This window comes from Molothrus aeneus, chromosome Z, assembly GCF_037042795.1.
Source record: "Molothrus aeneus isolate 106 chromosome Z, BPBGC_Maene_1.0, whole genome shotgun sequence".
In the NCBI taxonomy this organism is placed as follows: Eukaryota; Metazoa; Chordata; class Aves; order Passeriformes; family Icteridae; genus Molothrus; species Molothrus aeneus.
Genome location: NC_089680.1, coordinates 71569963 through 71587465, shown reverse-complemented (window position 1 = coordinate 71587465; position 17503 = coordinate 71569963). Strand labels below are relative to the sequence as shown.

At 38.5% G+C, this 17503-nt stretch overlaps 1 protein-coding gene across 2 annotated transcripts in view; it reads left to right on the top strand.

The window, feature by feature from the left end:
* Window positions 1-17503, top strand: part of SLC12A2 (solute carrier family 12 member 2) — a 52513-nt gene that overhangs the window by 23955 nt on the left and 11055 nt on the right. For both annotated transcript variants that reach the window (XM_066569154.1, XM_066569155.1), the window contains exons 8-18: window positions 138-265; window positions 353-437; window positions 4423-4577; window positions 9328-9435; window positions 10050-10173; window positions 11377-11478; window positions 12559-12714; window positions 13461-13560; window positions 14374-14485; window positions 16705-16845; window positions 17039-17145. In XM_066569154.1, coding sequence (XP_066425251.1) covers window positions 138-265; window positions 353-437; window positions 4423-4577; window positions 9328-9435; window positions 10050-10173; window positions 11377-11478; window positions 12559-12714; window positions 13461-13560; window positions 14374-14485; window positions 16705-16845; window positions 17039-17145 — 1318 coding nt within the window. The remainder of the gene's footprint in view (window positions 1-137; window positions 266-352; window positions 438-4422; window positions 4578-9327; window positions 9436-10049; window positions 10174-11376; window positions 11479-12558; window positions 12715-13460; window positions 13561-14373; window positions 14486-16704; window positions 16846-17038; window positions 17146-17503) is intronic.

Here is a 17503-nt window from a genome sequence, read left to right as displayed (position 1 = left end):
TAGGGCTTAAATGTTCTACATTTAGTTTTAAGAAGGTCCAGTGACTGTCAGCTTTTTTACTGGTCTGATAGTGGCTGGAATGGGTTCATACTTCAGCTTCCATGTGAATATTGACAGACTCAAATCTTCCTCTGCAGCCGACATATTCATGGAGAATTTTGGGCCGGATTTCCGACAAGAGGAAACTTTCTTTTCTGTGTTTGCCATTTTCTTCCCTGCTGCAACTGGCATACTTGCTGGTGCAAATATCTCGGGGGACCTTGCAGTAAGTAGTGAATTAAAGACATTTTTCATGACCACTCAAGTGTGCATTGACCTCTGTCATCACTGTCCACTGACGTTTTTCTTTCAGGATCCTCAGTCAGCCATACCTAAAGGAACGCTGTTGGCCATCTTAATCACTACATTGGTTTATGCAGGAATTGCAGTATCTGTAGGTAAATAGAGAATGTTTTTAACTTTATCCTTTCACGTTCGTTCCGAGGATGTGTTTTGATTTGGTTTTATGTAATTTGTTATGCAAAGTCGTTATGTAATTGACTTTCCTGCACAGGAAAGTAATAGCCAAAGGTTTGTTGTTTTTGCTGTTGGGAGATTCAGTTTTCAGCTGGTTTTATAATTTCGTGAAGTAACTGATGCTTTTCTAAGTGACTGCTTCAGACTAAAGATGACAGAAGACTTCTATCAGTGTTGCCCCATTGTTGCAGTTATTTACATTAAAGGATTTACAGAGTTTAGCAGTGGGATAATCCCTGGATTAGAAAAGCAGGTTTTCAGGAAATACCCACTGAAAAAACACCTGTATTGTTTTGAGGATTATGGTAATCAGCCACATACCTGCAGGGAGCTGTGGGATGATCAGAGAGCACTGTGGTGAGGATGTTTGAGCAGTAATTCCCCAGCTGAGGGAGGAGACCAAGAAAGGCCTTCAGTTCTCATCAGCCCACTTTTGGAAGTGTTATGTTCTTCTGTAAAGAGGAGAAATAATTACAGACTGATCTGAGTCTTCTCTTCCCAGTCTTTCCCGCCCCAGAGTTATTTGAAATCCTCTGTAGAAGTCACCCTGGGGTTGATACCAGTCTTGCTGTAGAGCACCACTGGTTTACTATGTTTTTCCCACGTATAAAATAATTCTAGTAACCTTAAGATTACAGGATTGTAATTGAATCATGCACGTTTCTTGCCTGTGATTGGAAACATTTTTTAGTCATGTCACATAAACTAGTTTCTGACAGCAATAATAATTTTTCTTACATGAAAGACCTTGTTTTATAATAGCTGTGGTGCCTTTTGAATGAAATTCCCATTTCTAAGAGGACCATTGATCTTACGACTAATGATACTTCCTTTCCAAAGATACCAATCTTGCTAGTCTGCCTCTGTTGGCTAACGTGGGAGTGTAGTTCTGCCAAATAGTTGCTCTGTAGTGATTGTGCTTTATGCAGCATAATGAGCTACACTCATTTCCTAATTAGATTGACTGCTTAGACCTCTTGCTACCAAATTTGAATCCTTTGGAACCTCAACCCACACAGGACTAAAATTATTGTTAATACTCGCTTATTAATGGAATACTTTGATCAGCTTCCAAACATGAAAAGTGCAGTATAAAAACTGACAAAAGAAGCAGTTTGCAAAACCAACTGGACGTGAAATTGATTCATCAGAAACGTTCTGCCGTGTACTGACTTCTGCTTTGAATTCTGCTCGTTAGAAAAAGGCAGCAGGAGTCAGAGATCATGAGTGAAATTTAGCTCCTTTTGAGGCATTGGATTAGGAGTATTGGACACACAAAAATACTTTTATTCCTTTCCCAGAGGAGTGGTGTAAGCAAGTCACTAAAGATGTGGAGGGGCTAGTGAGTGCTGCAGAGTAGTCATATCTGAAGAGGAGGAAGATACTCTGAACTTAACTCACTATTCGTATGCTCTGTAGTAAGTAGGAAGGCTAAACTGAGTAGAAAAAGAAGGAAAACTACTGATCCTGCTGCTAGACCTAGGCAGCTATTTCAGAAGGGTAACTGAGACATTGTTGTGCATAATTCAGTTTCATAATTCAGCAAAGGACTGCGGCAGACAAGCAGGTGGCACGAGGAGGCAGTTTTCACAGGCAAATTTGCTTAAAGAATCTTGGAAGATAGATTTCAAAGAAGTACATTTACTGCTTTAAGAACAAGGGAAGCTAACAAAAAAAAAAAAAAAAAGGCCAGAGTTCTGAGTAGCATTATAACCTGCTTCCTGTAGTTGTGAAAGTAAAACTAATTCACAAGAGCCAAACTGTAAGTGTTTGCAGCACTAGTAAAATTAAACACTCTGAACTGCACTCTGAAGGGCTGTAGTACGTCTGGAATTCATATATTAAGGAGATAACTTGATAGAGATGGCTGTAAACTTTCTCATGCTTAAAGCCTGGCAAAGCTCTATTTCACTTTGGCAGGAACATGCTTATAAATGCCTGTGAAAAGGTGAAATCTTATTTTCACGGGAGGGAAGGCCTAAAGACTTCTAGGGAAAATGCTGCCAGAATCATATAAATAAATAAAACTTTTCTGAATGAATCTTAAAGAAAGTAACATTTATTATTGTTACTTTTATCTAAGTGTCTTCTGCTGAGAACAGAGCAAGCCTGCTGTTCTACATTCTCTCTCAGTAAGGCCCACATTAAGTTTGTTCCTACTGCCATGTCTCTTTCTGCCATATTTTGACTGCATGTCTGAAAGTCCTGCCAAAGCTGAGTTTGAACTTTGACAAGATGAGGAAGAGGAGGGCTGTGATAGTGCACTGTAGGTATTTAATGAGTTGCTCAGTATAATTGGCCTGCCACTGCAATCTTGTCACCAACAAAATGTTGTTTACAAATAGTTCAGCTGAGAAGTGTGTTGTCAAATCCATTATATACTGCTTGAGTGGCTGGGGCTAATACTTGAATAGTGAAGAAAGAAAATTATTTTCCTCTTAACAGAGCTCTTACTCCCAGTTAAACAGGAAAACAATTAAAAAAACCTCAGCTCCTCCACATACTCACAAGAAAAGCATAAGACAGGTGTGTGGTGTAGGGAACTTATTGTAATTTCACCAGTTAGGCATAATAAGTAACTAAAAAAGAAATGAGGAGTGGAAGGATTAATTAATGTCCACCTACTGGGACCAGGTGTTGTGGTGGGCTGTTAATCAAGTTCTGATGGCTCACAAGAATTTAAATATGGTATAACTAATCAGGAATTAATTTTCCCTGTGGAAGAGAGACAACATACATAGATGCCTAGGAATATTACTGAATATACTTAAATTTGCAGCAGATCTCTGCCTTCTTACTTAATTTGTGCAAGTAGTTAATTTAGGTCCTTAGCTGTCACAGGGTTTTGTTGTAAGGCAGTTCTTGTCATTCAGATTCCTGACAGATTAAAGTAAGGGAGTTTTATTGACTGTTGACTTTTCCCCACTCCTTATTTAATTCCAATCCCCACAGTATTTCCTGGTGTTCAAACAGTTTGATTACCTCTACTATTAGATTACAGAATGTTAAATAATACTTAGTCTTATCCAGTTTTTGTCATATATGAGACAAAACCCCCTTCAAATAGAAGACTTAATGGTCTTTTAGGACTCTTTAGTTTTTCTTAATACTTACAGGCTGAAATGCTGTTTCCTCAGCATTTTCTTGACCAGCAAAATTAAAAGTAATCATAGATGAACAAAAGACAGTAGTTAAGGTGATGGATTATAAAAGAATGTGGGAGAAATGGTACTCTGTGTCTGTTTTTCACCAAGAAACCAACTGAAAAATACCATGGTCACATAGGAGATGGCTTACTTAAACATTGGGAAATGGCTTGCAACAGGCTTCCGTGAAACTGATTTTTTTAATGGCTAAGTCATAGTGACTGGGGAAAAAAAAAAACTGTAACAAAAAAAAAAGTGTACCTGTCTGCAAACATCTATACACACAAAACAAATCTGCACTCATCTAGGAAAATTGACCAAAAGAGAAAGTATAAAGTCATAAAACTATAAACTGGCTTGGGTTGGAAGGGACCTTGAAGATCATCCCGTTCCCTTCCACTGTCCCAGGCTGCTCCAAGCCCCAGTGTCCAACCTGGCCTTGGGCACTGCCAGAGATTGTGCTCTTAAATTCCTGCAAGTCTATTGGCATGGTTTTCCTCTGTGCTAAAACTTTCTGTTTCTTCCTACAATCAGATCTATTAAAAAACTAAAGATTGTTTCAGCCAAGGGAGCAGTTGCTCTGTTTGTTTTTTTTCTTCATAGTGAAGATGAGCTTAGTACTGTAGTGTGTTGAAAAACTAAATGTGGTATTTTAATGTTGCTCTGTGATATTATGCTTACATAAAAAGGAGCTAACACATATCCTTAAATTCAGGTTCAGTTTGTTAATGCTTTTTTTTTGTTGTTGTGTCCATTGTAGGTTCCTGTGTAGTTCGAGATGCCACAGGGAATGTTAACGACACCATTGTCAACGAGCTGGCAAACTGCACTAGTGCAGCCTGCAAGCTAAACTATGACTTCTCATCCTGTCAGGCAGGGGCAGGCTGTCACTATGGGCTGATGAACAATTTCCAGGTATAAAACTTCCTCCTTAATCTGTATATTGGGGTTTGTGTTCAGATTTTTTAAATTTTTTTCGGGGGGGATATTTTTTCTTTTTTTTATTTGATTTGGTTTTTTTGTTTTTTTGGTTTTTTGATTTTTTTTTTTTTTGGCTTTTTGGGTTTTTTTGTTTTTTTGTTGATTTGGTGTCTTGGTGGGTTTGGGGTTTTTTTGGTTTGTTGGGGTTTGGGTTTTTTTTTGGGGGGAGGTTTTTTGTGTGATTTTGTTGGTTTTTTGTTTTTTTGTTGTTTTTGAGGGAGCTGTAAAGGTTTTTGGTTTGGTTTTTTTTGCTGGTTTTGGGTTTCTGGGTTGGTTTTTTGGGTTGTTTGGGGTTTTTTGTTGCCTGTTGTTTTGGCAGATCTTGTTTGTTTTTTCCTGGGGTTTGTTGGCTTGTGTTTTTTTAGTTGCCTGTCAGGAAAAGTCATAGGTTATGTATATTTACCTCCATAAATACAAGTTTAATCTGGAATAGGTGTGTGGTACACTCTAGCTGGTATGCAAAAGAATGAATACATGTTGAAAACTCTTAGGTGTTTATACACAAGTGGCATAAATATTTACTCTTTTTCTGAGCAAATTGTTTATATTTACATGGTGGTGCTGCAGCTTTCTTTAGGTACCTGAATGTCATCATTCACCAGTGAGGGTAAATGTACTGATTTTTCAGTAATGATGCTGATTAATCATAGGTAGCCTCTGTCAGTAATTTGCTTGCTAAATTTTTAAGGTTTTTTAGAAAATGAAAATACGCTGAAATTTTAAAGATTGTTTTACATGTTTATCACAGCATCCCCTTTAGTGGTAACAAGGTCATGAATTTTCATTAAACATGATGTTACAGTATTTAAAAATCCTCTGCAAGTTAAGGGGTAATTCACAGTCTTTTCACCACAGCCAGCTGGGTTGTTCATGAGCTGCTGGTAAGGGTTTGAAAGAATCCAAGGGAAAATGAATTTACTGCCCACTGATTCCAGTTCGGTTTATGACAGTCCCATCTTTGCCCAAAGTTTTTCTAACATGCGTACAAAAAGTTGGCTGGAGATTGAGCTGAGATCCACTAATGAAATTGTTATAGCGTAATAATGTGAGTATCTTGTGAGGTGTTAACTTTGTTCTTGTTCAGGGAAGTCAGAATTGCTGTTGTGGGATTGACAAATTTGCAAAGTCTGATGACTTTCATTGTTTGTTTTAAGCTCAAAAGAACCAACATATTGTCAGATATACATCTGTGAATAGCCTGTAACTAGTTTCCTCTGTGTCTTTAAGTCATGACTGTTGTAAGGTTCTAAACATAAATGTTACTTGTACTTCAGAGTATTTCTGCCTCCCAGATTATTCTTGCCTCTCTCTGTGGAAAAAAGAGTTTCTGTCAATTAGGAAAAGTCACTTTAAAGGTCAGAGGCAGCGCAGATAATGTGGTGCCCCTCACATCCCCCTGCTTTGTTGTAGTTTTGTGAACCTTCTCTGTGAAATTTCATCTTTCTAATACCCAGTGGACTTACCCCTTGCTGTTTTTCCCTCTCACCCTCCCAGCTTTTGCTGTGCATCTCTGAGAAGAGTCTGATTCTGTCTTCTCAGAAGGTGTCAGAAGGAAAATGTTTGTGTGAGAGGCTGTTTATCTAATGAGACACTTGTCCGTTTCATAACTGAACTGCTCACAGTTTTGTATCTCTGATTGTTAGCTGTAAGGAGAGATACTTTTTTTTTCATATGTAGTGCATGGCGTGTGTGGGAAGGGGGATGTCCACACTTGTGCACTTCTCAGGTTCTTTTCTACATGGTAAATAACTGAGAAAAGTACTGCCCAAGCTAAAATTAATCCCTGAGGTGAGGGAATATTGTTGTATTTCTCTTCCAGCTTGAAAACAGGCAGGTTCTGGGGCAGAAAGTGCCAGTTTGTGTTCACAGTGTGATGACTTCATCACTTCAGGACACTCTGTGCTGCAGTCAGTTCTTTTGGCAGAGAATTGATCTGAAGTTCTGCTGGGTCAGCTCAGGGTTTGGGTGTGTTCAGGCAGCTGATGGATGACTTTGTAGTATGATTTACCTGTGGAAATCTTGGATTAGGAACTCTAAATGAGGGCAGGAGGTGAGACAGGCTGTCAGACCTGCCGAGGAAGACCATCTTTAGTTTCTATTACAGTGAATTATAGGTCCTCACAGGCTTCTGATATTTCTGTTCACTGGTTATTCTGCGCCCAGGCTGTCACCTGGTAGAAGAGCATTTGCAAAAATTTCTTCTGGGCTCTACAGCCTGAGTCTAGAGCTTCCCAACAAAAAGTTACAGCTTTGGGTAATTAAAATGTGGGTATTTTTTTTTTCAACTTTGGATGAAAGTTGAAAGTAGAATGAAACTCAGTTGTTTTAATACAGAATTTTTGTTTTGCTCCAGAGTGCAGGACCAAGGAACTGAATTGTATCAAAATACGGTATTTCATGATCCCAAATGTTTGAAATTTAGGAAACTGCCTTAACTGTAAATGCCAGGCAAACTTAATGAGGCCCTTATCAGCAGGAACTGTATGTCTGTGTCAGCACACCAGTGGTTGCAGGGCCACTCTGCCCTTTTACTCTGCAGGGATGAAAATTTCAGTGCCATGGGGAGCTGCCTTTGTGGGCTCCTTGGTTCATGGTCAGGAAGTCTGGATTGTGTTGGGGATGGAGGGAGGGGACACTGATTCTGCTGGATCTGGTTCCCCCCTGTGTTCTCCCAGCTTAGAGAAGCTTCCTAAAGTCACTTAACTAACCTAAGGCATAACTTGCTAGCTTTTAAAATGGCAAATATTAATTGCATAGGCTTGGCAGGGATATTTCTCAAATTTATAAAACGGGGTAATAGTCAAAAATAATGAGTGTCAGTAATTGGAGGCATTGGACAGAACCTAGGAAGAGAATGTAAAATGTAAGTTGGTTGTCAGAAGCAAATAGCAAGTTGAGGCAAGTGTAATAAGGTAAAGGCATCAAAATATTTTACATGTGAGAAGAAAAGTGAGGGAAACTTGTACACAGATTCCCTCTATAATGAGGGAAGATTGATTAAGCCATCCTTGAATGGGAAAAATATTTACATACTGCTTCTATAAAAATTAATGTGCATTTGTTAATTATGTTGCTATAGCAGAAGTTTCTTTCTACAATAGTAGCAAAGCATTTGCACCTCTTAAATTTCATTCTGTAACATAATGTAGGGTTATTAGAAACTATCATTGAAAACTGTAACTTTTTCTGTTGCTTATAGAACTAAATTGAACTGGGGCATAGGAGAGATAGCTTAATAGATGTGTTGTTAGTCTTACTCCTCTATGATTATAGGCCTGGCGTGCCTTTTTTTTTGGGTTTGTTTTTTTTTTTTTTGTTGTAACCTTGCAAGTAGGCTTGAGGAAGTTCTCTCCTTCATTTGTTACACTACTCTGACAGACACTTTAGTCTCATTTTTTGCAACCTCCATTTATTAAATTTCTCTTTCAAGCAAGGCATGCCTTGGACTGACCTGTGAAACCTGATGTAGTGCAGCAGATTCAGCTGACTCAGAGGCCCAGCTGCCATTGTCAGTCTGGTCTGGAGAAATCCACTAAATTTTACCATGAATTTAACCCTAGTGAACAAAGCTTCCTCAGTCATCTCTACATTATGTCTGAGAACATCTGACCTAGTAAGATTTATTTAGACAGCAAGATTTTACCATCTCAGGTGACAATAACTTTAAAACAGGAGACTTCTGCATGTTTTTTCTTGCCTTCCTTTGATTGCTCTCCTGATAATTTAAATGAGATTGCCAGGGTGAAAAAGGCAAGGAAGCAGCGCAAATGATGCAGAACCACATTGTGCTTGAAAAGCACCCTGATGAGTTTGGTCTGCTGACTAAAATTCTTCAGCACTGGCTGTCTTTAAGCAACTTCAGCTTTTTTTCCCTGTAAAGGAAAGTATTCTATTAAACCATGAACATTTTTTAATTACACAGTTGTGTATCTTAAATCACATGATAGATGCAAAGCTGCATGCAGCTATGGTACAGGTATAATCTGTAGAAAAGTGGAGTCACAGATTTAAGGTCCCTTTACGTTGAAAGGGACCTTAAAGATGATCTTCCAATCCACATGGGCATATACAGGGATGGCACTCACTTTTTATAATCTCCCTCTTTTTTAAGGCCCCTTGAGGTACTGGAAGGTACCAGCTCATTACTCATCCAGTTTACATTGGACTTCTGTCACTGAGATTACAGAGATGTGCTGGGATTTGATGTTGGGGAGATAGGAAGCAAGTTTGTCTGGACCTTCAGGTTTTGACTGGGGAAAAAAAAGCCTAACTTAAAATGGAGATTCTGAGAAAAGTGGTTTTCACATGATTTATCACTTGGGGTTTCTGAGACCGTGTTAGTTAGCAATAGGTTAGCTGGAATACGTAATACATTCCAAAGTATTTCTTCTTCCATTACTTCCTTCTAATCTTCTTATGCGCCCATGAAGACTTTTGCCCTTGGTAATTTGAGCTTCAAATTATATTGTATGAAAAGCCACCACCTCTTGTCCTGAAATCAGGATGCATTTATACTCCCTGCTCTGTCTCTAGCTCATTCATTTATATGAATGCATGATATTCAGACAGCTTTTAAGTGAAGAGTGTGTAGTATTTTTTCTTTTCTGTTTGTGTAGTTATGGTGCCATCTGTTTGTTTAGTGTACCTTTTTCTGTATTTTAAAAAAAATTATTTTGGTTTTCAGGTCATGAGCATGGTATCAGGATTTGCACCACTGATTACTGCAGGTATTTTCTCAGCCACACTGTCGTCTGCATTAGCATCTCTTGTGAGTGCCCCTAAGATCTTCCAGGTAAGTAAGGGAAGAAAATGGTAACATTTTGAAGAATATTTAATTTTGAGTCATGATTTTTGGAAGGGGGCTTTGACACACTGCCATCATTATCCATATCAGATGACATCAGTGGATTGTTCTAATATTTACCTGTTGCTTGGAATGGGAGAACAGTTTGTTACTGTTTCTTGGGGTTCCTGAGTGTATTTTGCTCTATCTTCTTTTTAACTATTGAATCTCCTTCTCTGTCTTAATTTGGGTTAAAAGCAGTTAAGTGGGGAGTCAGTTGTATTGATGCAGAGAACTAGTGTGTATATTGAGCAAAGTTTCCACTTCCTGAGAAAATAAAATATGGGAAAAAAGACTTTGTGATTCTAAGACAGTAGTCAAGTAAAACAGACAGTTACAGAAAAGCAAGTTTGCTTCTTGCAGGTGGACATTACTTAAGGATAGAAAAGTGGAAATGCAAAATGTCAAGATGCAATGACATTTGAGAATCCAATTAGTGTATGGTGGTTATAAACTACCCAGAAATGTTCAGAAAGATACTATGCAATGGAAGATGGCATGAGCAAAATGCATGTTGACTCTTGATTTTTTTTTTTTAATTTTTTTTTAATTTTTCCCCTTAGGCTTTGTGCAAGGACAGCATTTATCCAGGATTTCAGATGTTTGCTAAAGGCTATGGGAAGAACAATGAGCCACTGAGAGGATATATTCTAACATTTTTAATTGCTCTTGGATTCATACTAATCGGTTAGTTTGAAATTATAGTCAATCTCAATCTCCTTTTGTCCTTTAGAAAGCATTCCAGTGCATGTTGTGAACTTGATGACAGGGTCCTAGAGATCTAATGCACAGCTTAATTCTAAGTCAGCACTCTAAATCTGGTTATTTTGAGGCTTACTTTCTCCTCCTATCTTCTAGATACAACTCTGTCAAGAGCTGCAGTAAATTTTAACTGCAATTCTCTTTTTAATCATAGGTCTCTGTCTTTAGGTGCTATCAGTCAATAGAAATGCATTCTTTGCTTGAGACAGTGTTAACATCCTGTAAATATGAAAGTTTATTTCAGATTTTTAGTAATGGCAGCTTCAGTAAAATGCAAGCTTGCATGAGCAATATTATTTAAAATGTGCTTTTCTGTTAAGTTACAAATGGCAGAGCTGAGTGCTGACACTGCTGTTGCTAAAGGTTCTCTAGGTTATAATTAATTACACATGTTCTCTGTAGGTGGCAAACTGATTGTGCTGTGTCCATCTATGAGTCCTGAGCCCGTGCTTTCAACTTCTTTTCCCAATTTGCTCTGTCCTCCTTCCTCCACATCTCTGCTTGAGGCAGAGATACACCCTTGGGGTCCCTGCTGAGCCATGCTGACTGGAAGCTTGATTGAGCTAGAAACTTGCTGACTAGGATGGTGCATTCTGCATTTTGATCACTTTTTTTTTTTTTAATGATGGTGAGAATACACATAAAACTGTTTTGTACCATGCTGCCTCAAGGAAAGGAGAGAGCATCAGGTTTTTCCTCTCACTGAAGGGGGTGTAAGCATAATTTACTGCTGTGATGGTGTTGGTCTGTGATATTTATGTCTTCTGGAATTCTTCAGAACCCAGTGTGTTAGTGCACTGTTTGATCCAAGCCCTGCTGGGAATGAAATTTTCTCAATTAATGATCTTGAGAAAGTATGTAGCATGTCCAGAGTGCTTCTAGAACACTTGGTAGTGCTTAGGTTTTTGAAGCTGAAAGCTGCACTTCCTAACTGTTAAAAAGATAACTTAGTAAATAGGAGATCATTGACATAAAGTTCTGTCAGCAAAAAGGGTAAACTGCATTCCCTTAGAGTTTATAAAAAAATAAGATTCTCTGCAGCAGAATTTTTTCACTGTAATCTTCAAAACCATTGGGTGATACCTTTGATAACGCCTTGCTTTCTTCTTTTTTTTTTTCATTTTACAGCCGAACTGAATGTCATTGCTCCAATTATTTCTAATTTCTTCTTGGCCTCATATGCCTTGATTAACTTCTCTGTATTCCATGCCTCTCTTGCAAAATCTCCAGGTAGGAACTACTCATGGCATTAAAAGCTTAATATGTTGTATTCATGGGTCTTCTGACGTTTTGAGCACTGGGTGATCCAGTAGGGCTTGGGGGCTGCTAATTTTGTCACCTTTGCTGAGGGAACACAAGGTAATTCAGAGTTTATCCAGAAACTGAGGAAGAAAGCATTTTTGCTAATTCAGTAGCTGGTGCTGGCAAACCACCTTTTGTTGTCTTCAGTTTTTGTTAATGTTTCATATTCCAGACAAGAAGAAACAGGAATTGGTGGTGGTATTGCCCCATTTTTCTAGCCTTTAGTGTGGGTTAAAGTACAGGAATAAGCCAAAACCTGGTACCTGCAGAACAGATGTACATTATAGCCAGTTCACATGCAGTTGTACTGGAATAACTCCCCTAAAAGCTTCTTAAGTTACTGAATGAGTAGATCTATTATTTTTCTTCTCAGAAGGTAGGTATAACAGTTTGCATAACAGTTCTAACTTTAATCACTCTACTTGTTAATCTTGGATGTGTTCATGGAGGTGTGTATACCTGATTTTTGGATAAACTTGTGGCAAATAATGTAAAACACTGGCAGTCCAGTACTTGGATGTACCCAAGTTCTGTTTGGATATACCTGTCCTTTTCATGTGGTGAGAACTTTTCATGTATGTGAAAACAGTAAAAATGCACAACTAAAAACATACATATGTACGTAAGAAACTGAGGTATGAGATGATGATTTATGCTTTTCTACCTTGGAAAGGAAAAATCTAAGTCAGGCGACCTGGTTCAATAGACATACTAGCACAAGCATCCTCAAACTTCCCTTCTGAGCTGTGCTTTTAGGGGGAAAAATTAGGAGCATTTACATATCTGTGTGAGAAAGCTGGAAATTCATTTGAAAGGCGCTGGAAAATGGAAAGCATAAATGTGCCATTCTGCATTTACATCACTGAAACTCAGATGTTAACATGTAATGAATGCAGAATACCAGGGAAGGGAAGGGAACAAAGTGCAGTGCCTTCCTTCTTTTACATTTTAAATTTAAATTAATTTTCCCCCTCTTTTTTCTACCCTCCAAAATTTTATTTTGACTAGGTTGGCGGCCTGCTTTCAAATACTACAATATGTGGATTTCTCTCATTGGAGCTATTCTGTGCTGCATTGTAATGTTTGTCATTAATTGGTGGGCAGCACTTCTAACTTATGTAATAGTCCTTGGGCTTTACATCTATGTCACTTACAAGAAGCCAGGTATGTACAGGGGCTTCTTTTGCTTGTGGAGGGGGGAAAGAAGGGAAAAAAATACGGCCTTGTCAGGGAAAAACCCCAGCAACTTCTTTCTGTTTGGACCACTAGATTAATTTTCCGTTTCAGCCTTTTTAGTTGTAATTAAATGGAATTCTTCCTGCATCGTCATTGCTGTTCCCCCTCCTCCCAAATTATGAAGATGCCACTTGGACATAAATGTCTGAATGGCAATTGGATGAAAAGGTGCATGTGGAAAATGGTAAATTCGTTATGGCTATCAAGAGATGTGTATATGGGAGGAAAAAGATGATAGTGGAGTCTTCCTTTTCCTCGTAAAAATAATAATCTGAAAGGATCTGCTTTATGTAGCATTTTTCCACTGAAAATAATCTGACTTTGTTTAGGACGTGTTTTGAGATTCACTTTTTTCTTTGCTGTGGTATAAAATAGCACAGCATTTTTTCCTCAAGTGGTATTCTTTTGACTGTGAAGTTGTTGAGGTCTTCAAAATGTGGAGATAAAAAAAGCCTCTCTTCCATAACTTTTTTGCTTAAACTTCTACGGAAATGTTATCTTTAAATATAATTGCCTGTTAAGATGTAGGGTTTGTTGACTGGTATTGTATAAAATGTAGCAAGGTGTAGCTTAAATCTGCAGGTTTAGTCAATGTCCAGCATTCATTTTGTGATCATGAAGCTTTACAACAGACAACTGTAAATAACACATTGGAACCTCAAATCTTTGAGCAGATGTGAACTGGGGATCCTCAACTCAAGCCTTGACTTACCTGAATGCTCTGCAGCATTCCATCCGGCTCTCAGGAGTGGAAGATCACGTGAAAAACTTCAGGTAACACTGAAAGACAGGAAATTAATTCTCTGTTCACTAGGCTGCTGTCACAAGGTTTGCAATCAGGGTTCCCATTAAGGCATTGTTCATCTCCTGTGATTCATCCAAGTAAATGGAATTACAGATTAATGGGATTGTGAGTAGAGGTGCCATCCTCTGAGGTTATGAGGAACCTGGCAGCAGCAGAGTTTTCAACAAAGCACCCATGAAAATGAAATGGAACAGCTAAGGAGATTGTGAGATTACTTTAGGGGATTCATATGATATCACCTATTAATTATGATGATGATGAGAAGTGATCTCCTGTAATGACTTCTGAAGTTTGGACCCTTCCTCTTTTAAAATTGGTTTTAAAAGTTGCCTTTGACTTACTTGCACTAGGTTGGCTCTGTCTTCTGAAGGAAGGTAATGTGAAAGATGAGCAGATGATTCCAGTATTTCTGCTGGACACAGGAGAATATAAGTGACAAAAATGCAAGGGACGTGATTTATCAGTGGGGAAGAAAAACTTAATCCCTCTGCTCTAGTCTTGTCTAAGATCTGTTCTTCAACTTTTTAAATCTGTAGATTTTCAGATTTAATGGGATTACTGAATTTTTATGCAATTAGTCATAGATCTGCTGACAGTTGGGTAACAGCTGATCTTTTCTTAATTTAACATAGTCTTGTAGAAGTGGACGAGGTTATTAAATTTGCAGTGATGAATATGTTATTATGGCTAATATTTGGAAGAACCTTTTCTGTTACTAAAAACCCCCAGAACTCCAGATTAATTCTAATTCCAATCTTCTTTTTTTCCCCTCATAATCCTAGACCTCAGTGCTTAATTATGACAGGTGCTCCAAATGCACGTCCAGCTTTGCTTCACCTTGTCCATGCTTTCACCAAGAATGTGGGCTTGATGATCTGTGGCCATGTACATATGGTAAGTTTATTCTGTCTTTACTTTATAAAGTTACTTTGGTGGTGTTTTTCTTCTCTCTGCTTTCTTGTTTGGTTTGGTTTTTTTAACCTGTTTGGCTTAGTTTGTGGCTCATATTTAAGTTTTGGATTGTTTATTTGTTTGAGCTGTTTTCTTTTTAAATGAAAGCATCATTAGACTTTAAAAAGCACATGAAGAGATTTACTGGTAAGTTTTGCTAATGGATCATGACTATGCCAGTTAGGTGTACTACAGGGAAAATTTGTAAAAATATCACTACCTTTGATAATTTGATGCTTAAATGCTGAAGGACCTTTTTACTTCTAATTTAAGTGAACACTGGGAGATTGATTCCCTTGTAGAGTTCTTAAAAAGCCTGAGAGAAAAGAAACCTTGAGCAGGGAAGTCAGTATCAGTGTAGCCAAGAGCTAAAAATTGCTTTTAACCTTCCAAGTAGCTTTTTATTCCTTCAGTTATCAGATTAATTTAATTGTCAAGTGTCTCCTCTTCCCCTTCTGACCAGCCCCTGATATTTCACTAAGTGTGAAATTAGTGAAATTTGATATTTCACTAAGTATCCTTGGATGTTTTTGTCAGAATATCAAGTGAGGATACGTTTGCAGAGGTTCTGCAAGGATATAATTCTGACAGTTCTTACTACTTAGTGTCTTACCTGGCATTCTTGAGTGGTTTTGTGATGGTGGGAAGGAAGCAATTTCCAAGGGGCTTTTCTTCAGAATCAGCTTGTCATAAGCTGTGTTGATTGAGATACAGGGTTGCTGTCATACAGTGACCTGTACCAAAACTTCCATTTAGCTACAGAGAGGCTGTGGCATCTCTGATAAACTTAGATAAATGCATTTTACCACACTGGAATTGTGTAGTTTTGCTTCGTATCTTAAGGCCAAACTTCTGTCACATCACTAAGAGCATTTAAGCAAGTGTGTGACTAAGAGATGTAATCCAGGACTGGCACGTGTCACCTACCCAGAGTTCTGCAAGGCCTTCAGCACAGTCCCATGGGACATTGGCATCTCCAAACTGAAGAGACCTGGGTTTGAAGGGTGTAGGATTGAGTGGATGAGGAGTTGTGGCCAGTGGTCAATGATTCCATGTCCAGCTGAGGGCTGGTGATGAGTGACGTCCCTCAGGGCTTTGCTCTGGGACTGGGGCATCCTTCATAGGTGACATGGACAGGGAGAGCAGGGCCACCCTCAACAGGTTTGCAGCTGACACCAAGCTGAGGGTGCTGGTGACCCACCTGGAAGACATTGAGTAAAAACATGGATTGCTCTTAAATGTGTTTAAATTTATTACACTTACCAAGTGTGACTTGCTTCTGATCTAATGAACAGATTAAAGCAAATCAGGTTAATGCAGTCCACATACAGATACTCTGTCTCAAAAAGCTTTCAATTTATGTCTATATAAACTTAATATTTCAATGAATATGAAAGGACAAACTGAAGACTGCTAGGGAGATAAGATATCACAGATGTAATCACTGCCATTTAAAAGTAGGGCTGTACAGGAAAGAATAAGCTGGTGTCATCCTTCTTGCAGGAAAGCAACTCTGAAGATTCTTTGGGAGCATATTCTTTCCCTGTTTAAAATTACTTTCTTAAAGGAAGGGTGGCACTGCCTCATTCTTCAGTAGCTTTGACCGTTTGGTTGACTCTGTGTCCTTCTGCAAAAACTGGGCTGCTGTGTTCTTGATTGTTCCTTGTCCTGTATTCTGCATTTTGATGTCTAGGAGGAACACAAAAGATTCACCCCCACAGAAACAACATAAAGGAAATATTTAAAGAGGAGGTGACTTTGCAGGGTACAAAGACTCCCATAAAGTGTAATATTAAGTCATTCTGCATCTGTGTATATTTTTTTACAAAGCCCTTTTCTTTTAAAACCATGTTAATGCTTTGGAGGACAAGCTGATGCCCACCCCCTGGGGAAGAGGGTTGTGCTCTGCAGGAACAAGATTGCTAAAGTTTGAGCAACCCTCTTCCTAAAGATGGTAAAAGTTCTTCACTTTTTGCTGCTGACAGTGCCTGCTATTTTGTAGTTTGGGGTGTTATTGGTAGTGTGCAAGCATGTTTTGAGGTTTTCTGAATTTGAATTTTTTTCTAGTAGTGACTAAAAAATTGGGAGGGGCTTTTTTACTCCCATTACTCCTATTCCTAATTCTTGTTCCCTCCCCTCTTATTATTTCCTTCTTTTGAAAGGGTCCTCGGAGGCAAGCCATGAAGGAACTGTCAACTGATTTGGCCAAATATCAGCGATGGCTAATTAAAAACAAGATGAAAGCTTTCTATGCACCAGTGCATGCAGAGGACTTGAGGGATGGAGGACAATACCTAATGCAGGTATTTAAAAAAAAGATGTTAAAGTGCTGAAGATGCACATCAAAATCGGAAGGGGCTTTATACTTTGAAGTACATTCCTTTTGCAGAATTATCTTAAAGCTTTGATGAAAATATTATTCTCTTAAGCAGAAAACAGAGCCTTTAGTTATGTCAGTAACATGTTACTTTATAAAATACTTCTTGTTCTTCTTAGGCTGCTGGTTTGGGTAGAATGAGACCTAACACCCTTGTTGTTGGATTTAAGAAAAACTGGAGACAAGGTGATATGAGAGATGTTGAGACCTACATCAATTTATTCCAGTAAGTAGAAAATACAGAGTTTTAGCTGCTATGCTCCATTTCAGTATGTTTGGTAGTAAGAAAGTTCTTACTACCAAAGTAAGAACTTTACCAAAGTAAGAAAGTTACATGAAGTCTCTTTCAAGTGGACGTAGATTTTCCATTCATCAGTCTTGAACACCTTGGGATTTTTCTGACACGGAAATTAATAAGCAAATCAGTGTAGTTTAAGCAGATTAGAAATCTCCATGATAACTTTCTGCATCAAAAAAGAGTTGTGGCAGAGGCCTGAGGTTGGAGAGCTCCTGTCTGAGAAGGAGGGGGAGCACTTTGCTCACAAGATACACAGCACTGACACCCAGGCTAATACAGGAAGGAG